At 41.1% G+C, this 25,664-nt stretch overlaps 1 protein-coding gene across 1 annotated transcript; it reads left to right on the top strand.

The window, feature by feature from the left end:
* The first annotated feature begins 713 nt into the window (after nucleotides 1-713).
* Nucleotides 714-25,664, top strand: LOC124290427 (cyclic nucleotide-binding domain-containing protein 2-like). Its single transcript, XM_046727127.1, has 13 exons — nucleotides 714-1,083; nucleotides 1,301-1,692; nucleotides 2,125-2,310; nucleotides 3,241-3,410; nucleotides 4,761-4,920; nucleotides 5,720-5,868; nucleotides 6,498-6,576; nucleotides 8,034-8,099; nucleotides 12,827-12,965; nucleotides 13,819-13,919; nucleotides 16,425-16,592; nucleotides 20,319-20,479; nucleotides 25,169-25,664. Exons 1-13 carry the CDS (start codon nucleotides 714-716, stop codon nucleotides 25,662-25,664), a joined length of 2,637 nt encoding a protein of 878 aa, XP_046583083.1.

The following is a 25,664-nucleotide window of genomic DNA, read 5'->3' as shown; positions in this document are numbered from 1 at the left end:
CCTGTTTTCTGACGAACATACATGTATTAATGTTTGATGTTTCTTAATTTATATAATTTAAAGCAAACCATCGGTCACGTTAAGAAAGTGAGTGAGTGGAGTGAGTTTAGATTTACGCCACATTCAGAAATAATGAATTTATGGAAAGAGAGAGAGAGAGAGAGAGAGAGAGAGAGAGAGAGAGAGAGAGAAAGAGAGAGAGAGATGGTATTATTAGATGGATAGCGAGAGAGAGAGATGGTATTATAAGATGGATAACGAGAGAGAGAGATGGTATTATAAGATGGATAACGAGAGAGAGAGAGATGGTATTATAAGATGGATAACGAGAGAGAGAGAGATGGTATTATAAGATGGATAGAGAGAGAGATTATAAGATGGATAACGAGAGAGAGAGATGGTATTATAAGATGGATTATAAGATGGATAAAGAGAGAGAGAGAGAGATGGTATTATACTATAAGATGGATAACGAGGAGAGGAGAGAGAGACAAAGATGGTATTATAAGATGGATAACGAGAGAGAGAGATGGTATTATAAGATGGATAACGAGAGAGATAGAGATGGTATATATAACGAGAGGGCATTATAAGATGGAGCGTGTGAGATGTGAGGAGAGAGATATGGTATTATAAGATGGATAACGAGAGAGAGAGGCCGTGTGCTACTACATTATTACTATGTTTTGGTAATTGCAGTACCTACGATCACTATGGCAACTACTGCTGTCTGGGATTACAACCGCTTCTGCCTGGATCTGATTCCCCAACCAAAGAAAGTCTACAACATCAAATACATAAATATAGAGTTACCTCCCCCTCCATCCCGCGCACACATCGAAACATGTGACTATGACGACCAGTTTGAGGACACAGACGAAGAGGATCTGTCGTTTTCTGATGACGACGAAGAAACAAGTCATATTCCTGAGCGGTCACTTACAGCATCAAGGGCACAAACCACCCAAACACCGAGCCGAGGCCTTGTAACGGCTATTGGAGACTGTCTCCTGTTGTCGTCCTCAGAATATCTCAGGAACACCTATAGTCCGGACGGGATTAGATGGACCACCAGCGCCAAGGGTAGACGATCCAAATCATGTGATCCAAAACTACGGTCTTTCTGTTCCTCCTCTGCAAAATCACCTCGTTTTAAACTATCTTTTCTTTCAAAAGACGGGAGGGTCCACGAAACTAACCCATCAGAAACAGGTGTGAAGTTGCCAGAATGTGAGACGTCGAAGACGCCGGTTAATCTTCATCCCCACTCAATGGACGATGTCATGATGGCTACTGACAGAGTTTGGGGCTGCAGACAACCGACCTCACACCACACGAGTCAGACGGGCCCAGTCCAGACGACGGTCATCTAACGGTCGACGGCCACACACTGTGGCTCCGGATGTACCAACCGGCAAGGGCAGTCTCGCAACATCTGCATACGTGTCTCGCAGGATGAGGTATCTTCTGGACTCCAGAGCGTCCATCTGCCCGAATGTCCTGACCAATGAGATCCTGCCGTTGTATCAGGGCGATGGTGACGTTGCACCTATAGATCTACTCGACGGCGAAGGGGAGGAAGGCGATGGCTTGCTGACCGGTAGAAAGTGTAGAAGGTTCAGAAAGAGAGTTCTCAACTATATAAGACAACGAAGAGTTTTACAGTCATTTGAGAAGAAGCCTAAAACAGATGTGAGTGTGCTATATCTTTTTTAGTTAAGACATTGATGTGCTTTTCAGAGCTTACACACTAGGAGGGCGGTGAGTAGCCTGGCCGCTCGTCACGCCTTAGACCCGGGTTCGATTCCCCATATGGGTTCAGTGTGTGAAGCCCATTTCTGGTGATTCCCGCCGTGATATTGCTGGAATATTGCTAAAAGCGGCGTAAAACCAACTCACTCACTCTCTATACAGGAGGGTGCTGATACACTGACGTTTTTAGCGAAGAAGTATTTATGGCGCCGTAAACACTAATCAGTCAAATATGTCGTAAGCAAATGTGCCCTTAAATATATTTGAAACTGGATGAATATAAGGATATAGAATCACTTCTGGTAACAATAATCCGCGACAACTACATTTCAGTTATCCATTCTACAATTGGTTGTTTCCTTCTTTACATAGGCTTACCGGAAGTTCAGAATGGTGGGAAGCATCGTCACGACCCTTGTGCACATGCTCAAAGCTATCTCGGCCAACACCGATAGCCTCACCACGAAGTCTGCAGCTGAAATACAATGGCAGGCTCTGTACAGCGACAAAGATCCACATAAACTGGCCTTCAACGTATCGGTATTCACAAGAGAGCGGGTAAACACAATGTTGTGGAGTAGTGTACAACCCGGGGTTATAGAAAACTCACTCTTAGGAACAGTTTCAAATCATGAATAAGCTGCTTAATTAGGTCCTAACTGCACCTAATCTGTGAAGATCCGGGTTAAAATACGTGTCCAGCAACCCATGCTTGTCGTAAGAGGCGACTAACGGGATCGGGTGCGGTGTTTGCAATACTTTAATTTGCCAGTTGGCCATCAGGGCCTGCTGTCGCCTGCAGGCGTTAAAATCTACAGGCCCTGAATAAAATCTGCAGGCACAATTTGTTGAAGTCAAACCAAAATAGACTACAGTGTAATCAGTTTCACACTACATGTATTTCTGCAAAATCAATTAGCGAAGCCTATGGCGCAGAGAGGTTTTTTTTGTTGAAGACTGGTGCTGATATTCACATGAGCAAAGCGCTGAAATACCAGGAAGTGAAACTGTAATCTATCGTAACATAGTGGATAATGGATGATTCCGGAACGTTAATAAAGAAAAAATTATGGGAAAGATTAAAGTTGAAAAAACCCCAGATAATTTAGTGAAGGCCACAAGGGCCTGCAAATATTTGAAACTGCCGGCCCGATACAATAACATTGTCGGCGATTATTTCGAACGCTGATCGGGTGGTCAGGTTGACTTGGTTGATCACTGGATATTCTGGCCCAGACTCGATTATTTACAGACCGCCGCTATACAGGTGGAATATTGTTGAGTGTGGGTTTAAACAATAAACAAACAAACGATATGTCATAATGGAACCGAAATATTGTTCAAAGTGGCAGTGACCTCGGTCAGCTCTACCGTGTTCACCAGTAACTATTTGGGTTGCTGCATTATGTGCATCAGTCCCACGATAGTCTTGAGTCAGTATGTGCAAAGGTATCTCAATTGTCAGCCGGTTTTCTTCAACACGTTCAGGCCATCGAGAAACTACCCATGTGGTCGATAGACATCCTACAGAAGAACCCGGAAGTGAGAGATGATATCGACTGTCGCAAGCTCCACACACTGTTAAAGGGAATGAGGAGCTTTGACAAGTTCACGGAGAAAATCCAAAATTCTCTGTGCAAGACATTTTCCTACATGTGGTAAGTGACATTAGTGAATGGTTTCATATTCTTTCGTATTATATTATTCCGTTCGAAGAATGTTCCAGGTATATGATCATGACTTCGGTCTGACCAAACTTGATGTTATGAGAAATATGTCCTCATATTACAAGACTCGCGATCAACCAAGTGATCGAACCTGACTGATCGAATCTGTCTGCTTACACGAGGCCTATTCGAACTTGGAATCTCTCTCGAGGAAATATTTTCTGTTTTATCACTTTTGACCATACACGACCAAGGGGAGACAGGATTGTAGGGCTATCTAATGATCGATAATCGGAAATATTATTCATGTTTATTGATATAAAAATTGTGTAACCGATAATATCGTATTTCAACTTTTGTGGTAGTAAAAAAAATTTAATTTCCTCATACAATACACAAATTTAGGACTTTATTCGTGGTCTGCTTCTAAATTATGTTCAGACGCTGTTTTGTTATTACCCATGGAAAAACATGTCACCACTCACCAGTGATGTGAAATATACCGAGGCAAACAAATAAGGGATCACCACTTCATGGCAGTGTTCCTCTATTTATTCTCAGATTTCCTCCCACGGCGCTATTCAAAGCTGGTGATGAAAACTGGAAAATATGAAAGGAATACTGTGTTCCTTTATTTGTTTCTCTCGTATTTATTCATCTCTTTCAGGCATGTGGTATTTTTTTCAAAGTTACGTCTCCGATATTGATTAATAATCGATCTCTATTATATATATCGATGGTCAGCCCTACAGGACTGTCTCTTCGGGTAGACTGACTGACTGAGTTTGGTTTTACGCCGCTTTTAGCAATATTCCAGCAACATCACGGCGGGGGACACCAGAAATGGGCTTCACTCATTGTACCCATGTGGGGATTCGAACCCGGGTCTTCGGCGTGACAGAGCCAACGCTTTAACCACTAGACTACCCCACCGCCCCTCTTCGGATAGAAGAAATAGTTGTTACAGTGCTACAAACCCCCATTGTTTTTACCATTGTGATCAAAGTGCTTCAGTTTTATCATGCTAACATCATTTACTTACTTGTTCGTAGATCAAATGAAATCAATACTGACTGACTGACTGAGTTTGGTTTTACGCCGCTTTGAGCAATATTCCAGCAACATCACGGCGGGGACACCAGAAATGGGCTTCACTCATTGTACCCATGTGGGGATTCGAACCCGGGTTTTCTGCGTGACGAGCCAACGCTTTAACCAATAGGCTACCCCACCGCCCAATGAAATCAATAAGTTGTACATGTCTTAACAAATAAAAGGCTAACTTATTTTCTTTAGTATATTTTCACTTCTCGCAAAATATTCAGGCATATTTTTATTTAGTTTCCAGGAGGGCCGTGTGATAATCAGACAAGGTCACGTAGGACAGAACTTCTACCTCATCTATTCCGGGTCTGTGTTTGTCAACGTCATGGAGACGGGCACTAATGGAAAGTTGTTCGTCAAGAACGAAGCCGTGTTGACTAAAGGCGATTCATTTGGGGTCAGTAGTTAGGGTCAACGTTTGGAAGTATATTCGTAATGACAAACCCGATAGTGCATGCAATAGAGATAATTTTACAGATCTTCAAGTATGGTTTTACACCACCTTTAACGATACTCCAGCAATATAAGGACGGGAGACACAGAAATGGACTTCACACATTGTACTCATTTGGAGCATCGAACTAGGATCTTCAGCGTGACTAGCGAACGCTTTAGCCACTAGGATACCCCACCGCCGTCTAAGCATTATGTTTAAATCACACAATGATATCTCAGTCGTCCTATAAATAAAACTCTACATTTCCTAATGATATGCAGCGTATTTGAATAATCCTGAATCCATAATCTTCATGATTCCACTACGGCACTGACCATGAAAATGTCTTGATTCAGGTCTTGACCATCAAAAACCAGGGGATGACAACCTCAACACCGACCGGGATCTAATACCGTTGCCATGTTACAAATTCTAGGTACTTATTCAGTCCGATCCGTGAAGATCCGGCTTAGAATTGGTCTTCAGCAACCCATGCTTGTCGTATGAGGCGACTAACGGGATCGGGTGGTCAGGTTCAATGACCTGGTTGACGCACGTCATCGTAACCCAATTGCGTAGCTCGATGCTCATGCTGTTGATCACTGTATTGTCTGGTCCACAGGCACCATATTTATAGCTGTAATAGCAATTTGCTGAGTGTGAGGTTAAACAACAAGCAAACTAAACCTAGTCAGTTCACGGCGGTATCCTGTTTTGAAACTATGCGAGTGTTTAAGTGTCATTTGCTCGTATCTTCCAGGAACTGGCCCTCCTCCAAGACATCCGGCGTACTGCAACCATCGTTGTCAGGGAAACCTGTGAGCTGCTGGTGGTCGAGAAGAATGTCTTCTCGCACGTGTGTCCGAGAATCTTCGAGATTGAGCTTGAAGAGAAAGAGCAGATTATGAAGTGAGTGACCTCGAAACATGACAACAGACTTCCAGTGGACATGTTGATATTCGCCGTCAAGGCTCGAATTTCCGACATGGTGTTCGTGTCTCTTCGTAACACGTGACACATTGACATATTCATTGTATATTTGAATGGTATTTTTTTCGGGAACTGTTAATGTCACGTTTGGTGATAAAATGTTATCTTAATATTGACAAATCATTGATCGTAATACGGATATAACATTGATAGATATATTTATAGAATATTGATTATGGAATCACGGGAACATCGATATTGCATAGAATATACATCGTGACACTCATCGAATGGGATATTGATCGTGATATTACAGAAATATCGATTGTGCTATTGTTGGAATATTGATCACGATATTGATAGAAGATCATGATGTTGATAGAACGTTGATCGTGATATTGTAGGAATATTGATCTTGGTATTGATCGAATATTGAATATGATATTGCCAGACTATTGATCTTGATATTGATAGAATATTGATCAATGACATAATATATACTATGACATGATATATTTATAGAACGTTGCTTAAAGCGGCAAAGCACTATCTGCTATTGGTCTGATACTTCGTGGAAGACTCACCGTCCTTTGCATTCGTATTTCCAGGAAACTGCATCTATTCAACCCCAAGTGGTGGAGCGAAAGTGCCAAGAGGAACCTCGCCCTGACTGCCCAGATACAAGACGTGAGTCGGGACGTATACTTGTTACGTTTGTGTCTTTGTTTTCACAAAACGTTTAAGTATGGGGGTAGCGAATGTGGGTTGGGTAGCCCAGTGGTTAAAGTGTTCGCTCGTCACGCTGAAGACCCGGGTTCCATTCCCATCACAGTATAGTCTTTATTCATGTGAATGTAGGCCATCGGCCCATGGTACAACGTTATACACTGGCAGCCTTCAAGCTGCAGCGACGACGATTGTTAGCATGGAAGATGAACATGGCAAGATTTCTTAAAACAAGAGGAGTAGCATTACTCATCAGTCGATTAAATTTACACAAGGTTGGATGGGTGAAAACATCGACAGGGTTAAAACGTTTACGTAGATCATCATAGGCAGTACAAATCAGTAAAAAGTGGTACTCATTTTCTACATAGTTACAGGAACACATTTCACACAATCTTGAGTTTTGGGGTTTCTTTATATATCTACCAGTTTCTATATAATAATACTGCTCGCCCGTTAACAAATAGACGAACGTCATTGTATTATCAGATGTGCATTAACAGATACAAAAACATTCACATTCAAAAACATACACACAATGTATATATTGTATAAAGTATATGACTTTGGAGACATACATACTATAACATTTAATTCAACATTTATATATACGTTTTAGAAGAAAACATTTATGTATGTGCTTGTATCTGTTAATGTACAACATCTGTTAATGCAATCAATTTCTCCTGGCTTACCTGTCCGCCATCTGTTGATACCTGTCAGTGACAACAGAGACAGCTCCCAGCAAGGGGTCCGGTAATTACTTGGAAACAGGGGCGACGGGTTAGCCTAGAGGTTAAAACGTTCGATCGTCACTCCGCAGACCCGGGTTCGATTCCCCACATAGATACAATGTGTGAAGCCCATTTCTGGTGTCCTCGAGATATTGCTGGAATATTCCAGAAAGCGGCATAAAACTAAACTCATATCACTCCGATCCACCTTTGATGCCTTATAGCTGCTTCATATGATGTACAACTCGACTGAATATTCCAGAAAGCAGAAGCACCACCTCACTCTACTTAGCTGTTTCATATGTACCTCAACGTCCATATACTCTTTGAAAATATTTTCACGCAGCAAAGAAAGCTCAGACATCTAAGATAACTATTGCATGAAACAGAAACATAGCATTCAATTAAATATTATTATTCGTTTGCTGTATATGTACAATATATAACATATATGTATGTTATACAAAACAAACGTTTCTGAAATGAAAATATATATAGGTACGATATAAAAATGGCCATTCCCTATAGAAACATATGTTTAGCTGTGCATAATATTTTCAGGGTGAATGTAGAGAGTGAAAGTCATCGAATATTACGCTTCAATGGGCTGACGTGACAGCGCACCATCATTGACCATGTTTGTATTAGTGGTATATATAACTCCACATCTAATTGTGTTTTCAGTACAAGACTAATAAAGTCATTGTACCCGACAGTGTGAGAGAAGAGTGGATCTACGTCTGTATTGAGGTAAGTACAGTCCTCTTTTTTTGTTTGCTTGTTGTTTAACGCCGCACTCAGCAATACTCAAGCTAAATGGCGGCAGTCTGTAAATAATCGAGTCCGGTCCAGACAATCCAGAGACCAACAGCATGTCCAACTGTCTACACAGTTGGGATACAATGGCATATTCGACCAAGTCCCGAGTCTGACCAAACAATCCAGTGATCATGAGCGTCAACTGAAGCACTCGACAGTTTCTCCTTTTAACATATTTTAACCTGTTTTAAACTATTATAATGATGATGATGGTTTGCTTGAAATAGTCCAGGAGGAGGCAGCTGAAAAATTTCAAATCGTAGCCTCCCCAGTACTGATTTTGTTTGACACTATTTTCAGTTAGTATGATGTCTTGGGCTCATGAAAAGGCCTGTAATACTCTCAGATTGTGGTATCAGGTTTTTTTACAGGCCATTATATGTGGTGGGGGTCTGCGAGCATTTTCGTCACATTTGGTTTGCTGCCCGACAACACCTCAAAGTTAATCATTAATAGTTTTACTACTATCAATCTGATCACTTTCATTTTGACTTCTGTGTACTGCTAAAGGATGTAGAAATTATTTGACATAATTTTGTTTTGAAAAAATCAAAATGGCCGCCATTATTTTGCCATTTTGTTTTGTCGTGTTTTGCCTTCTCAGCACTTAAATTTACATAAAAATGAACACCGAATGTTTCCATTTACATCCAAAGTTGATACTTTTGATGTGTTTTGACACTTGTTTCTCCTAGAGTGATGGCTTGGGCACAAAACAAGTCATTTTGTATGGTCATAGCATGGTAATTTAATGTTTTACAGCTTATTCTTTGAGACAGGGTATTTTTAGCATTTCTCCGACTTTTCATGGAAATGTGTGAGAGTGATTTATTTAATGGCAGTTAACATTATTTTTTGTTACTAAAACAAGTTGTTTTGTTTTCTCTTTTACTTCTAGAGTGACGGCATGTTATTAGGAATGTTTACATATTACCCAGAATTCAAAATGGCCGCCAAAATGGCCGCCATTGTAGTTTAACTACATATACTTAGTGGAGGACTAAATTTGTACTGATATGAAATCCAAACAACTCATTTGGTGTCTAATGTTTAATACAGTATAGGAATAGAGCTAAATTTCAATGATAGGGTCAATCAAAGCTTCACACTCCTAAAATATTTGATGAAATAACATTATCCAAAAGTGTTTGAAAACTATGCTTCATGGCCGATAACTACGTCTAAGCTTTGGTTGTAGGTATTCAAATTGTTCTATCAGATAACTCTTAATCACTTTTGATACATCCATAAGCTTGCAATTAACCCTCCTTTTCACTTTCTTTCATTTCATATGTTACTTCATGTCAGAATCGGACCTGTGAAGATCCGGGTTAGAATTGACCTTCAATAACCCATGCTTGTCGTAAGAGGCGACTAACGGGATCTGGTTGTCAGGCTCGCTGACTGGGTTGACACATGTCATCGTATCTCAATTGCACAGATTGATGTTCATGCTGTTGATCCCTGGATTGTCTGGTCCAGACACGATTATTTACAGACTGCCGCCATATAGCTGGAATATTGCTGAATGCAGTGTAAAACTAAACTCACTCACTCACTCATGTCAGAATCGGAGTCATCTACTGGCAACAAGTCAAATGTGTTCGGGCAACAATCATCTGCCATACAAAAAGACATGCCTATGTGCACACTATATCATTCTTTCTGCTGGCATGCTGACTTTTTGCATTTACACGATGTCAGTTCAACCAATCCACGGGGAGCAGGATCTCTCGACATCAGAATAGGATAAGCTGACCATCACAAATGCTCCAACCATGGTCAACTGGTGAAGGAATGTTCATGATTGGTTGCAGAGACTGTTTCCAAACATGGACTTGGTAGTTTACTCTTTCAATGTGATGTTTTAGACTGTTGGATGTTGGTGGGAGGTTTTCATTCAATATCTTGTGTCATCTACAGACATCACTGGATTATTTGGTACATGCATAGAACTCAGAAACTGGCCACAAGATATAATGAGTGTTTCTTGAACATCCAAATTGTCATCCATTTGTTGTGTGAAGCTTCTCATCCCTGGGCTTTACAGCCTTTTGTGGAATCAATGTAGAAAAGGTTTTCAGGTTCAGACGTTGTAAAGGTGACCACAAGTTTGTCCTGGAAGAGTTCAATCGACTACCTATGATGTTATCCCTTTGCTCTGCCCCAATCTGTTTAACATGGTTGGAGCATTTGTGATGGTCAGCTTATCCTATTCTGATGTCGAGAGATCCTGCTCCCCGTGGATTGGTTGAACTGACATCGTGTAAATGCAAAAAGTCAGCATGCCAGCAGAAAGAATGATATAGTGTGCACATAGGCATGTCTTTTTGTATGGCAGATGATTGTTGCCCGAACACATTTGACTTGTTGCCAGTAGATGACTCCGATTCTGACATGATTGAGTGAGTGAGTTTAGTTTTACACTGCATTCAGCAATATTCCATCTATATGGCGACAGTCTGTAAATAATCGTGTCTGGACCAGACAACCCAGGGATCAACAGCATGAACATCAATCTGTGCAATTGAGATACGATGACATGTGTCAACCCAGTCAGCGAGCCTGACAACGTTACCAGATCCCGTCAGTTGCCTCTTACGACAAGCATGGGTTATTGAAGATCAATTCTAACCCGGATCTCTGCAGGTCCGATTGTGACATGAAGTAACATATGAAATGAAAGAAAGTGAAAAAGAGGGTTAATTGCAAGCTTATGGATGTATCAAAAGTGATTAAGAGTTATCTGATAGAACAATTTGAATGCCTAAAACCAAAGCTTAGACTTAGTTATCGGCCATGCAGCATAGTTTTCAAACACTTTTGGATAATGTTATTTCATCAAATATTTTAGGAGTGTGAAGCTTTGATTGACCCTATCATTGAAATTTAGCTCTATTCCTATACTGTATTCAACATTAGACACTAAATGATTTGTTTGGATTTCATATCAGTACAAATTTAGTCCTCCACTAAGTATATGTAGTTAAACTACAATGGCGGCCATTTTATGGCCATTTTGAATTCTGGGTAATATGTAAACATTCCTAATAACATGCCTGTCACTCTAGAAGTAAAGAGAAAAACCAAAACAACTTGTTTTAGTAACAAAATAATGTTAACTGCCATTAAATAAATCACTCTGACACATTTCCATGAAAAAGTCTGAGAAATGCCAAAATACCCCCTGTCTCAAAGAATAAGCTGTAGATCATTAAATTACCATGCTATGACCATACAAAATGACTTGTTTTGTGCCCAAGCCATCATTCTAGGAGAAACAAGTGTCAAAACACATCAAAAGTATCAACTTTGGATGTAAATGGAAACATTCGGTGTTCATTTTATGTAGATTTAAGTGCTTGAGAAGGCAAAACACGACAAAACAAAATGGCGGCCATAATGGCGGCCATTTTGATTTTTTTTACAATACAAAATTATGTCAAATAATTTCTACATCCTTTAGCAGTACACAGAAGTCAAAATGAAAGCGATCAGATTGATAGTAGTAAAACTATTAATGATTAACTTTGAGGTGTTGTCGGGCAGCAAACCAAATGTGACGAAAATGCCCCCAGACCCCCACCACATATAATGGCCTGTAAAAAAGACCTGATACCACAATCTGAGAGTATTACAGGCCTTTTCATGAGCCCAAGACATCATACTAACTGAAAATAGTGTCAAACAAAATCAGTACTGGGGAGGCTACGAAATCCTATTTCTAGGCCCCTTTTGAGATTCTCCTCCTGGACTAAAGTAACATTTGCTTGGTCAGGTCAAGCATATTCGGCACCAACTCGTAGATCTTTCTGTGACTTGGTTTCGTCTAAGTGTAAACGGACATAGCTATAAGTAAAGGACTGCTTCCAGCATTTTAGTCTGTCATACAAACCCTGAAGCAAATATATCCAAGAAATCCCACGCACGTCTAGAAAATGTGGCAAGTCTAGATTTTCTGAAAATAAATAAAGTTTCAGGGCTCCTTTTTATTATATTTTGATTTTTCCACTATGAGCCTTTTTTCAGTAAAATATGTTCATTTCAGAGACTAGTTGTTAGTCTACCAGCATTTGTATGACCACAGTACTTGAATTCATGAGCGCTCACTGATTAGGTTAACATAATTTCGCACATATATGTGAAGCTAATCGAGTCCTGTTGTTGGTTACGGAAAGGGTCGAGTGGTAACGGAGGAGGCATGTCGGTTTTCGTATCTCACTATTCATGTCCCTGAAACTAGTTTACAAATTACCTGTAATAATGATAAAATACCCTTCTCTTGAGCTTCCAAGCCCAAGAGACTAAAAGGTTCAGATGGCGGGGTCTAATGGCCGCCCGCCTTGTCCGGGCTTTTGATGGAACCTGGTCGTGGGTTCAGGGGCGCGAAACCGAAGAACATTCACTTAAAACGATGTATTCGAAATATTTGTTTGATTTTTAGTGTTGAAAATCGGCATGCTAAAGCTTGGCTTGAGATTAATCAGTTTGTCGTGAGATCGAGTCCCACGCAAGCCAAAGGCGTGAGAGCTGGTAGGTATGCTTCATACGGCTATAAAACGGAGATGTGAAATGTATTTCCTCTTATACACGTAGGGTTTAAGCAAATGAAACTCTGACTGGATTACTATACAATGTGTTATTTTAAACATCTCTAGGGGAATTGTCAAGTAATCCGATGTCTCGAGATGGACAAGAAAGAGGAGTTATCTGCCCTTGCCATCAGACGCCGATCGACTGTTTTGCTGTCGGACGAAATTTTGGACCTGCTCGGCAGTTTCCCGGAATCCAAATCAGGTAAATGTGTGACTGAAGATAGCAGTTCTGATCTAGATACGGTGAACTACGCGTACGGTTATAACGACTGACTGACTGACTGACTGAGTTTGGTTTTACGCCGCTTTTAGCAATATTCCAGCAACATAAAGGCGGGGGACACCAGAAATGGGCTTCACACATTGTACCCATATGGGTATTCGAACCCGGGTCTAAGGCGTGACGAGCCAACGCTTTAACCATTAGGGTACCCCACCGCCCCGTACGGTTATAACGAACTTCTGGGGATCACTAAATTTACTTCGTTATATCCGTCAGGTCGTTATAAACGAGTTCGTTATAAACGTAGTTTATTGTACATCAATTTACGCTCTGTCAACACTGCCAATGTCACAAAGGCTCGTCCTAACAACTTACGTTTCAATAGGGACACCTTGTTAATCCGTACAGAACCATTCTCAATGAAATCGCAAGAATTGAAATATTTCCTAATTCAGTAATCTTATGTTCCCGTTACTCACGGAATCGTTCCGGAGGGAGAGAGGTGATGTGTACCGAATTTGCGGGTTTTCGTATTGACTGTCCGGCCAAAAGAAGTAAACACTTTAATGTCTATTTCACACTGTAGCGCTGGCTCTGCAAAGACACGGAACCAGACTGCGGGTATGATATTATATCATAAGCTCGCAGAAGTTTGGCCTTGTGACGTTTTGATACCGTTTCAATTTTCTGGGTGAAATAAAATTTTCGAGTTTATACATTCTATAGCGTGGCAGTGTGTTATCATCGTTGTGTTATCATCGATAGAGCTGGAATATTGCCAATGCGACGCTCAATATTCTCTCACTGACTTTTATTTGGTATTTTCCGCCAGTTCAAGAGAAGACAAGGCGCCAGTCTAAAATGCAGGGACCAAGCTCGACGAAGGAGAAACTGCTGGGCTCGCTCGGTCTCGACTATGTCGACACAGGGAGGGTAAATATTTTTCTTCGATGAGAAACATATAACTGCTTCATAGAACTATACTTCTGTTTCCTGCTTCGCAATCTAAAACATGAGTGCATCGATATCTGTATTCATGTATTAAGGAGAGGGCATCAAAGTTGGACACGTTTTGCCATTTATGTCAATAAAATGTTTAAAAAGACAACAAACGTGTAGTCAAGGACAGACCAATTAACGTCCGTCGTTATTTCCCCAATTTTAGAACCAGAGGTTGATCAAGAATATAATGTTGAAAGCATATAACTCTGTCATTGTTGGATTATATTCACATCATCTAAGTGGATAAGGATAGGCTTTTGTGTTTTAACTATATATCATTCTTTCAAAAAACAAACAAACTACAAACAAATGCTAATGTTTCAAAATCTCTGCAGGGGATGGGTAGCCTAGTGGTTAAAGCGTTCGCTCGTCACGCCGAAGACCCGGGTTCGATTCCCACATGGGTACAATGTGTGAAGCCCATTTCCGGTGTCCCCCGCCGTGATATTGTTGGAATATTGCTAAAAGCTGCGTAAAACTCAACTCACTCACTCACTCACTCACTCAAAGCTCTGGAAAAAAGAAAGCCCCAGTCGACGTGATGTTTCCTCAGGCCACCACAGCAGCGTTGGAAGTGTTAGAAGCGCCACATAAATATTTCCTGTTTGTTGGTTCATTCACGGACACGGATCTTGAACCTAACACCACACACCATATTATTGTATCGGTATTGATCGCAAATTCAGTTACCTTTCTTCAGCTATCTGAGGAAGATTTTAATGGTATCTCAAACAAAAATACCTGAGTGACGTTGTGCAAAGCAACCTTAGCGCTACGCCAGTCGTAAGTCTATGTTAAGGTATGGGAGTTACGATCACCTTAGCGCTACGCCAGTCGTAAGTCTATGTTAAGGTATGGGAGTTACGATCACCTTAGCGCTACGCTTGCTTTGTACAACGGCACCCAGGATATTAGAACAGCACCATGACATCAATGGTCTCACGGACAGCCTATTTACTTTTTGATAAAAACCTAGGGCGGTGGGGCAGCGTAGTGGTTAAAGCGTTTGCCCGTCACACCGCAGGCCCGGGTCCCTTCCCAACCTATAAACAATGTATGAAGTTATGGCGGTGGGGTAGCCTAGTGGTGAAAGCGTCCGCTCGTCACGCCGAAGACCCGGGTTCGATTCCCACATGGGTACAATATGTGAAGCCCATTTCCGGTGTCCCCCGCCGTGATATTGCTGGAATATTGCTAAAAGCAGCATAAAGCCATACTCACTCACTCCCTGTATGGAGCTAATTCTTTCTGTTTCCCGCCGTGATGTTGCTGGACTGCGGCGTAAAACACACCCTACTTACTCCCTAATAGATCACAATCTCGGCGTCGATTTCGGCTTTTGTTCTAAATAGTTAGTACCAGTTACTCCATGTTCTCTGATGAAGAGCACACCTCTTGGCATCCAGCACACAGACCATGTACTTACTGCTACCATTTCAAAATGTAGAATGGGTTAGAATGAATCTTCAGTAACCCATGACCGGGATGGGTGGTCAGGCTCGCTGGCTTGGTTGACACATGTCATCGGTGCGCAGGTCGATGCTCATGCTGTTGATCACTGGATGTTCTGGTCCAGACTCGATTATTTACAGACCGCCGCCATATAGCTGGAATATTGCTGAGTGCAGCGTAAAACTAAACTCACTCACTCACTCAAAATGTATCCAAACAATGTATTTTCTTGTCTATTAACTTTTGTATCAGCATGGTTCTAAGACGTACACACGGTTGTCACTTGTCCAAAATGTTCAAGTCGTACAATAAACGAATTACTGCCATTCAAGTGATGCAATAATAATTGTCATTCGCGTGACTAGATCTGACAACTTTCGTTACGATTTCTGAAAGTTTAATTTGTTAAATCATTAAATTATCAAGTTCAGTCACCTTTGTTTATCCGTCATATTATATCCCTGTTCTGTAAATAGACCTATTTACCATGACAGCTTCGTTTCAGAAACATCAGAACATCCTTCGCTTCTCTCTGTAACTTTGAACAAAATTTATCTCATTCATGAAAGGGATTTGATTGGATGTCTATTCTTCATATCATGTGACCAGAGGAAAATCCAACTTCATATTGGTCTGGGGTTAAACATTCTATTTATCCCGTTTAACGTCGCTCTCAGCAATACTCCAGCTAAATGGCCACGGTCTGTAAATAATGGAGTCTGGATCAGACAAACCAGTGATCAACAGCATGAGCATCGATGGGATACGATGACTTGTGTCAACAAAGTCACAGACCCGATCCCGTTAGTCGCCTCTTACGGCAAGCATGCGTTGCTGAAGACCAATTCTAACCCGAATTTTCACGGGTCTTATCCATAATTTAGATACATTACACTGGATAATTGTGGCACAATGGGCTCTTCTTTGTGTCTTGTCCATTTTCAACATTGATGATGATGCAAATGAACCATGCTCCGATTCCAGAGACAGAAGGCCTTTATCGAGGCCATGGAACAGGTGGAGAAGAAGAAAGCGTTATCAGCTGTGAGAGGTCACATGACCTTGACCTCCTTCATGAAGGACAAACTGGAGAAGACGACATCGGACCTTGTATTCCTACATGTTGCCGTGCTGGACCCTCACGACATATTTGTAAGTACAATACAGGTATTTGATAAGCAGTAACGCCAGTCCCAGGAAACATTCTTTCGCCACGGCAGTCTGTGTTACAAAGCACCTCTTGTCCGAGTATTCTGCTATGGCAAACCTTATCGTCAGCCATTGTTAAAGTATGAGAGCTACGACATGTCGTAGGTGATTGTTATGACGGAAGGATGAAGGATGAACAAGATTCAAAGTCGTAAGACTTCATATGTATCTGATTTAAGACAATCTCAGGTCAGTGTTGCGGGATAAGATGGGGGTAAGTGATATAGACTACGTATAAAAGTTCCGAAATATGAAGGTAATTGTGGTTTGATACTTACGACAATCGTCGACCGGAGGTCAAGTATGGAGGTACGCCATTCGGAGTCGATTGCTACCGGGGCTATAGCAGTCGTAGCACGTAGTTTGGATCACTGGACGCAGCGTTTCCGCTTACTAAATATTAGGGCTGCGCAATATAACCGGTTTACCGGTATTTACCGGTTCAGACGTTAAAACGATACGTATTGCGATACCCTGATCGAACTCCGGTATTTTGACATGCATTCGGAAAACTTCGTAACACTCGGAAATCTTCGGATATATTCCTTGTTTCATTTGTGCCAAATATTATTCACATTTTTTTTTCATTTTTTTTCCTGATTAAAAGGTGTTTTTAAAGCTTAATCAAGCATAGTGATTTTGTTGTGGTTTTGCTTTGTAAATCGATTATAAGTAGTATTTTGTTAAAAAACTAATTCTTGCAATATATTGCAATACATATCGCAATATATACTTTCGCATCCTAAAATATATCGCAATATGAAAATTCTCTGCAATACCCACCCCTACTAAATATGATCATACGAATTCACTCAGTTGAAATATACGTCTTCCGGAGAGCTACACTGCAGCAATGAGTCATAAATAAACTAACCCCAATTTGATCTGAAATCGTTCAGTTTCCTCCATTCATATCAGTTTACACGTTGCTATCTCATCCAATCAAACTACATGTCACGCTGTTCTGACTTTTGATGTCATACTGGTCAAGATTACATGCCAGTTACTCTGGCTTTGTTGGTAACCTGTGGTCAGCGGTGACCACAATCAGCTGATATATTAGTTGTATACACGGCAGATCATAATTAAATCGATGTAAACGAAATTGGCATATTCCCATATTTCACTCAGACGGTCTCGAGGCATCATATTTCTTTGCTACTGTGTCTGAAGTTTTTCGAGGTGACCTATCGTGTCCTTCTCTGTAACACTGCACATAGCGTGTACTCTCTTGGTTTTTAATAGTTTATTGTCTAATACCGAAGTAAGTAATACTACAAACAGTTATATGACAACTGCCTTTAAATAATGGAATCTGGACCATACAATCCAGTGATTGAAAGTATGATCAACGATCAATGCTGTCGGGTAACGATGGCAACCGGTCAGCAATTTCACCGAACCTGTCCACCCTATCCAGTTGTAGGCGTTTATGCCTGCTATCGTTTCTTTCCTCGAACCCCCTCAGTCTACCTGTATATACTACCAAAGACTTTTGCGTGATAATCCGTTTGTAACGTTTCGCACTCTGTGTCATCGTATCCTGTGGCCGTGTTCATGATATTAACCTCAAGGCCTATCTGTCCTGTCAGTTATTGTACTTCTATTTTGGAAAGAAATATACATAATTCCTCGATCAGGTGTTAATTTACTGAGAATTATTTTCTTATCCATGCATCAGGTGAATATGTCCTCATCATTCCATTGAGTGAATATTTATTTCCTTCCCTCCATCGGGTAAATATATATCGCCTTCCCTCCATCGGGTAAATATTTATCTCCTTCCCTCCATCGGGTAAATATAGATCTCCTTCCCTCCATCGGGTAAATATATATCCACATATCTCTAGTTTGTGAATATTTATCCATATCCCAGTATTTGGCAACACTATACAAACAATTACTCTCGGCGAGGTCATTATACGAAACAATTATGACTTCCGGAGCCGTGCCTTGAAGTGGTCTGACCCACGAAGGAGTCCGGGGGCTTCGTTTTTAATACGCTCAGTGACCTCGCCATGGGCCATCAGTGGGTTTGGTCAAAAGAAATTCATTTATAACGTATATAATTTCACCTTTTGCTGTTCCTGTAATTCTTTAACATTGGTTTCAACGAGATCTTCTTCAGAATGATCGGTGAACTGCTCATTGCCACTTGTAAACGCCATTTCTTTTCTATTCACCGAAGTCAATAATGGTCACGTGACGTTAATAACCTGGGCAATTCGAAGATTCCTTCTAGAAAAGCAACAGAAATTCGAGTTTAAAATTCTCAAGGCCCCTTCTTTGATTGCATGGGCGGATCCAGGAATTTTGTAAGGGGGGAGTGTTTTTTCCCCATTGGCTCCGCCAACGCAAAAAAATCTTCAATGTGGTCTTTTCATTTTCAAGGTGTGTGTGTGTGTGTGTTCCGACCCTGGATCCGCCAATGGATTGTGTTTGGCCTTTGTATTTTAACATGGTGCACAGTACATTAATGTCCTCACTCTTTTCAAGCAAACTAAAGCAAGCAAAAAATGTCAAATTTAACCACAATGCGACAACGTGATATGTTGCCCGTTTTTCTCATTGGCGCGACTGAATCCATTGTTTTTCTTTCACCAACGGGCGACAATGTGACTTCGTTCAAGGTTAAATATTATCTCATTGCTGCATTGTCTCCTCGTCCAAAACATGTACAATCAGACGCGTGAAACCGCGATAATGTTCCGTCTGGGATTCCATACTTTTTGGATAATCAATCTAATTATGTTCCCATCAAATTATGTTATTTCATAGAAAGCAAATCCTCGTTATGAGTAGAGCTCCACGCATATGGCCTTGATGTTTGAATAACTTGATAAAACCATAGGCGAGATAGTCGCTCCTTGCGTCACACCCAATTACCACATGTCTGCAACAGGATGATATTTGGCCTCAGAGAATTTGTCTGTAAATACATGCAGATTGTGAAAACATTATCGTGCATATTTCCTCGTGTGGAGAACCTTGGGGACATATCAGGTTGGACAGGGACGAACTATATTTGTTCTGTCGCGTCTGTCCTTAATCATGCTTGAAAGTGCTCAGAGGCTATTTATATGAGAAAACGTGGCTGGTGCAACTTTGCAGACACATTTAACAAAATGAACATTCCAAAGAAGGTCTATAATTATAGGGGGAAAGTTTTTACCTGATTATCTCGAATGCTAATGCTTTCTTGTGGTAAAATGTGCAGGTGTATTGATTCTTCAAGTGACACTGCTGTTGGAAGGAACAGATTGGTGGCCTGACTGTGTGGTTGGTCTATAATTTACGAAGAATTTTGTGTTGTGGGGACCTAGTGTTTGCAGCGTTAGATCGTCATTATTGAATTCTTGACCAGACAAAGTTGCCTCGATCCGGCGGAGGGGTAGCCTAGTGGTAAAAGCGTTCGCTCGACGCCGAAGACCCGGTTCGAATCCCCACATGGGCACAATGTATGAAGCCTGTTTCTGGTGTCCCCCGTCGTTGTATTGCTGGAAATATGGCTAAAGGCAGCATAAAACCATCTCACTCACTTCTTCTCGAATAACAATGGGCCAATTAACCATGGTACCAATTATCGAACACACTATGATAAAGATGATGATGGTGCTGATTAAAAGATACGAATATGCTCTAATTCTGCTTGTTTTGTGTTATTTCCAGGACCTCACGTGCGTGCTCAACCCATATCAGCGCCTGGGAAGCAGCTCTTTCATGCTCGTTAGTGGGGGTGCCAGGATATTACGGATCAGGAGGGACCACTTCCAACAATTCGCCCCTCCCGCCGCCCTCGAGTACACCCGCACCCAGGCCTTCAAACAACGGTGAGTTGAGGGTGTAGTTACATCCGTCACAGGGGGATACACGTATCAGTCCGCGTATCAACTGTTCCACCACCAATCCCGCTCACACGTCGCTGAATATGGGCAATGAACAAATTCCACCTCACCCAGCTTTTCCAAAAATGGTTGTAACGCATGTAAATCCGATTTGTACTGGCATGTCTTCTTTGAGAGGCATTTTAGAAGTTGTAACGATGAAGGAAAACCAAATTCTATGGATATTCAACTTCTTTATTGCAATGAGTGCGACGTTTCGATGTAGCTACTAACACTTGTTTGATAACGGTGTTAGTACCTACACCGAAACGTCAGATTCATTGCAATGAAGAAGTTGACAATCCTTGAAACTTAGTGTTCCTTCTGTATTAATCCAAGACAAATCTTATGGATAACAACTTCTTGATTTATTTTTCACAACGTTTCTGGGCTAGTTCTTGCCCCTTCTTCATCCACCTGAAAATGGGGCAAGAATTAGCCCAGAAACGTAAAAAAATACATCGAGAAGTTGTTATCCATGATTTGTCTTGTATTACTACACCAACTTCTAAATGCCTTTGAAAAATTTTCTTCAGTATTGACATGTTTCGGCCTACACGAATGATGAAGACGGGATAATTATTCGTTTTAGGATTACATATTTGCTCTTTCCCAAAGCTGATCGCTCTGGAGACTGGCTAGCTTTAGTCACTAGTGGGTTTCCTCACAAGATTCACCACGAATATGTTTTCAAGTGAGATTTCATGACTTGCGACAGGTATCATTTTTGGTGAAATACGACCAGCGAGAATTCCTGAGTAGTGAGGTGTCCTGACTAACATGGTTTCCTGACTAGCCAGGTTTGGTGATTATCGAGTTCTATGTTTAATGTCGATTCGAGTTTCCAAAAGGATAACACCTAAATTAATCTTTCCTCGCCTTGGTAATTGTACGTTTATACGTATTCCTACCACCATAGCATTATCTACGTAAACGATTTGCCATCCCCCTGATATCAGGGACTGTTGACAAAGTCCATAAACGAAAGGAAATGACTAAAGTTCCAATGCGTGAAATTGCGACGCAGCCGTTAATGTTTGCGTGAAGAAGATAACCCCCCAACTGAATTACTAACATAATGGCTTCGGAGTCAAATCTCCTGTTAACAGAGACTATGATAAATTAATTTTGTTTGCAATGGCATCACACTGAACTAACTAACTGATCTCGTGAAATCTCGTCAACGCAGTTTCGCATAATTTTTGCGCCTGGCCGCATAACAGAGTAATTGTCAGCTTCGCGCAAATCCGTGAGCTCTGCAAATTTTGGGAAGGTTGTCAGTACCGCTGTACGCGGTGCAATAGCATCTTGCTATTAGGTAATACAGGAGTCGAAATTCTGTTCTTAAAGAAATCAATGCTTGCAGACACTGTCATGCACAGTAATCTCAGAAAGCGCTGATTGGTAAATAGAGACACCGCACACAACCGACAGGATTACAAGTGGATTGTCTCTTTGTGATAACTGTTTCAGCAAAGGTCTCTTTTAATCTTGATTTATAAAGAGCACGCGTTCTTTTCACCAGACATTGCAATCGTATAATCTGATTGTCCGAAAATGGATTACATGAACATATGTCAGGCTAATGGAAACACGATGTTGTCATCGGAGGATCAAGTACCTGTATTGTAGAATTCTCTCCACGCACGGTGATCTGTGGAAGATCGATATCGATAACCCTTAGCTTGTGATTACATGGATGCTGCTCTGATGGTGCATATATTTTAATCCATACCTCAATTTAAGTGGATTCGGGAGTAATTTAAGTCAAAATACAAATTTGCATGTGGGCGTCCAGTCGCCAATTAATGGGTCTGGATGGACTGGTCAATGATCACAGGGCAGGATGTTCTTGCCCTCATCGCGCGTAGAGAGATCGATCGCTTACCATTCTGGACATTTTCCCCAGAATGTAGTCTGTCTCCGACTTAAAAGATGGATCATACATCACCACCAGTATAGCGACCGTATGTGGTGAAATTGTTAAAATCAATTCTTTGGAAAATTCAAAGAACTGGCTATGTGATATATTGATCAGTAGACGAAATAGAAGAGTCTGCAAAGCTTCTGGTTCCTACAAACAAGAACCAAACTTAATTAGTGATTAACAAACAGTAACTGAGATTTTACGTCCTTGCATAAGAAACAAGTCAGTTAAATGAACCATCAGCGTAGTTTGACTTACAGGTGAAAACATAGGAGACGTCTGTTTTTTATTAACCCGTGAAGGTCCGGGTTAGAATTGATCTTCAGTAACCCATGCTTGTCGTTAGAGGCGACTAACGCGATCGGGTGGTCAGGTTCGCCGACTGGGTTGACACATGTCATTCGTATCCCACTTGTGTAGATCGATGCTTATGCTGTTGATACCTGGATTGTCTGGTCCAGACTCGATTATTTATAGACCGCCGCCATATAGCTGGAATATTGCTGCGGTGTTAAGCAACAAACCAACTAACTAGCTCACACACAAGACCCGCAAAGTGAAATGTGGTTGTCATATCTCGCACTGCGTCCCTATAGATTATAAAAAAACAACAAGAGACATTATTCATTTATATATTAGGCAAGACCAATTTTATTTCTTGTTTTACGGATCCGCAGGTAATAGTTTTTCAAGGATAAGAAAAATAACAAAAATTAACTTAGCCCGCTCAAAAAAAATCTTATTGTTAAATGTGACTTAAGTTAAATACTCTTGAAATAAGTGTGAAACCTAAATCACTCAACTTATGTTTACTTAATATAAACAAATCAAAAGAGTTAACATGGAAACTCATGTGGGTTTTGCTTTGACTGGTGATTTTTTCCCTCCTGCCTTTAGGTTTTCTGAGGACAAAAATCCGTAAAGCAAGAAATAAAATTGGTCTGGCCTTAGTACTAAATTTGATCTCATCCAACTTGTAACTCCAACTCCTCTCCAGCCTTTTCGTTAAGAAAGCCACATGTGTAGTTTAACGGTGTTGCATGTTTTCTGCTGCTGAGGCAACCACCGATTAACATCATTATCACTGACGCCCTGCCTGCAAGTTGGAGGAGACGAGCTGCATCCTGGCAACGCGACGGAAATGAACATGACATGGCAGAGATCCCATTAACCCAGTGGTGCTAAATTTACCAGTTTCATTAGAATTTAAGGTTAATACAATTTCTTCTCACCTCGCAGCAAGAGCTCATGTTTCAGATGGCGTCACTAAACATGAACATCTTCTCTTAACTTAACTTTCTCTTAACTTAAAAAGGATGGAGTCTCGGGGCATCAATGTCGTAAAAGGTTCTTTCTGAAATAATTTTAGTAGTTATTTTTGCTAATTTAAAATATGATGACATATTATATGTTCAGATACCCACAATGCTTCCTGTATAGAATTAGTGAATGAGAATGACATTAGGGATATACGACTCGACACACAATGCTCCTGCTCGTTCAAAGGTGGTATCTGTATTGATAGGAGTAGTTTTGTGGATTCCTGATGGTTTATAGTCACGGATGAAAGCTATCTATACACATCACCATTTAAAAAATGGTCAAATATAACATACGTTATATATGGGATTACACTTAACCAGTACAGTTCGGATACCCCCCCAGGACTCGAACCCACACTCTCAGAGTCGAGCACCGACTATTGCATTGTATGTTAATGGTCTTAACTCAAATACGCCAGCACAATCCATACCACATCATGCCGTTGTCCATAACATGCACTATTCACTTGAGTTTCTGTATGCATGACTGCTGATCCTGTATGCTACTCCCCGATCAACTTATATTGCTTAAAGATGTACGGTACTGAAACGGCGTATTCTGTCAGTTTCTGTTTAAGTCGCCTTGCTTTGTTATGTAGAAGGATTATGTTGAGAAGACGATGTGTGTTAGCTTATCGTCGCGCTCCTGTGACGTGAAGATAAATATCGCCTTCTCTCCACCAACCTTTTAAAAAAGAGAAAACAAAAACGTCAACCGGTAGAGAATAATACGTCTCAATTATGTGCAGAAACAGTTGCCACTGGGAGAAAAAGAAGCGGTTAGGGAAGTTATACCAACTGACCAGTGAAAAACCAGTGATGACACCACTTCTTTCTGGGAAGAACACAACAAGAAATCTCGACTCTGAAGCTAGGGATGGGTACATGTCTACTCCGGGGGAGTATTTCAGTTATAGGCAGGAGCGTCAGCTCAACGAGGGAGGAAGCTTGGTCTATGCAATGGTCAAACGCAACATTGGAACCCTTGAGAATCAAAGTTTTTTTAATAAATAGGTTCAAGGCAAACCGGGATTCGAATTCACAACCATTGAATTCTGGCACACCAATGGTGCTTGATCCCTCCCCAACCAATTTTCCAAGGGATCGGCTTCTTAAAAGGGCTCGATTAGTTTTAGTGAAAACTTGACACTTTCACTCTTACAGTGTTCATAAATCACCGTCAAACAGTGATGATACCTGGTTATTTGCGTAAAGGTGAGCATATGTTTCCTCACCTTGAGAGTTTATTTTCGTACAGGGGCCACCGAGCCATTGTACAATTACAAAGATGACAATACAATCCAGCACCATACATAATAGAAGCTGTATGCTAACATCCCATTATCATTTTCAGCATATTCATAATATATTTTTCTTTCCAAACAGGTACCCCACTGACGACGTGCTTATTAGGTCATACAAAGAGCAGACTGACTGGGACGCTTTTAAGGGTAGCGTCGTCAGAGATGTGAAGAGCAAACAAGTGATCCTTCCTGACAGAAGGCGCTTTTACAAAAAGGCACCAAAGGTCAAAGACAAAAAGAGCCAGGTCTGGACATTCCTTGTGGACAACAGAGTCGTTGAGCTGAAGAGCCTTCAGAAACGGAAACTTTTTGAACAAAAGGAAACTTCAGCCGCTGAGAGGGTGTGGAGTCAGGACCATCGACCGGAAGTTGTCAGGTCAGTGCCGGAAAACTTCGTCATGCGCAGACACCGGTCTGTCAGATTCAGTGCCAACACGTCACTGGTTAGAAGGTTTCGCCCGATTGAGAGCAAACCTGTTTCGAAAGATGAAGACGAAGTGCCTGTATTTAACAAAGGGAAGAGGCGTTCAGTTTCCATTAAACTTCCAATAGAGGAGGAGGAGGAACCGGAAGATTAA

Source organism: Haliotis rubra, unplaced genomic scaffold (genome assembly GCF_003918875.1).
Source record: "Haliotis rubra isolate DU_JTF1 unplaced genomic scaffold, ASM391887v1 Scf465, whole genome shotgun sequence".
NCBI lineage: Eukaryota > Metazoa > Mollusca > Gastropoda > Lepetellida > Haliotidae > Haliotis > Haliotis rubra.
The sequence above is the reverse complement of the archived record's forward strand: the minus strand, read 5'-3'. Positions and strand labels throughout refer to the sequence as shown.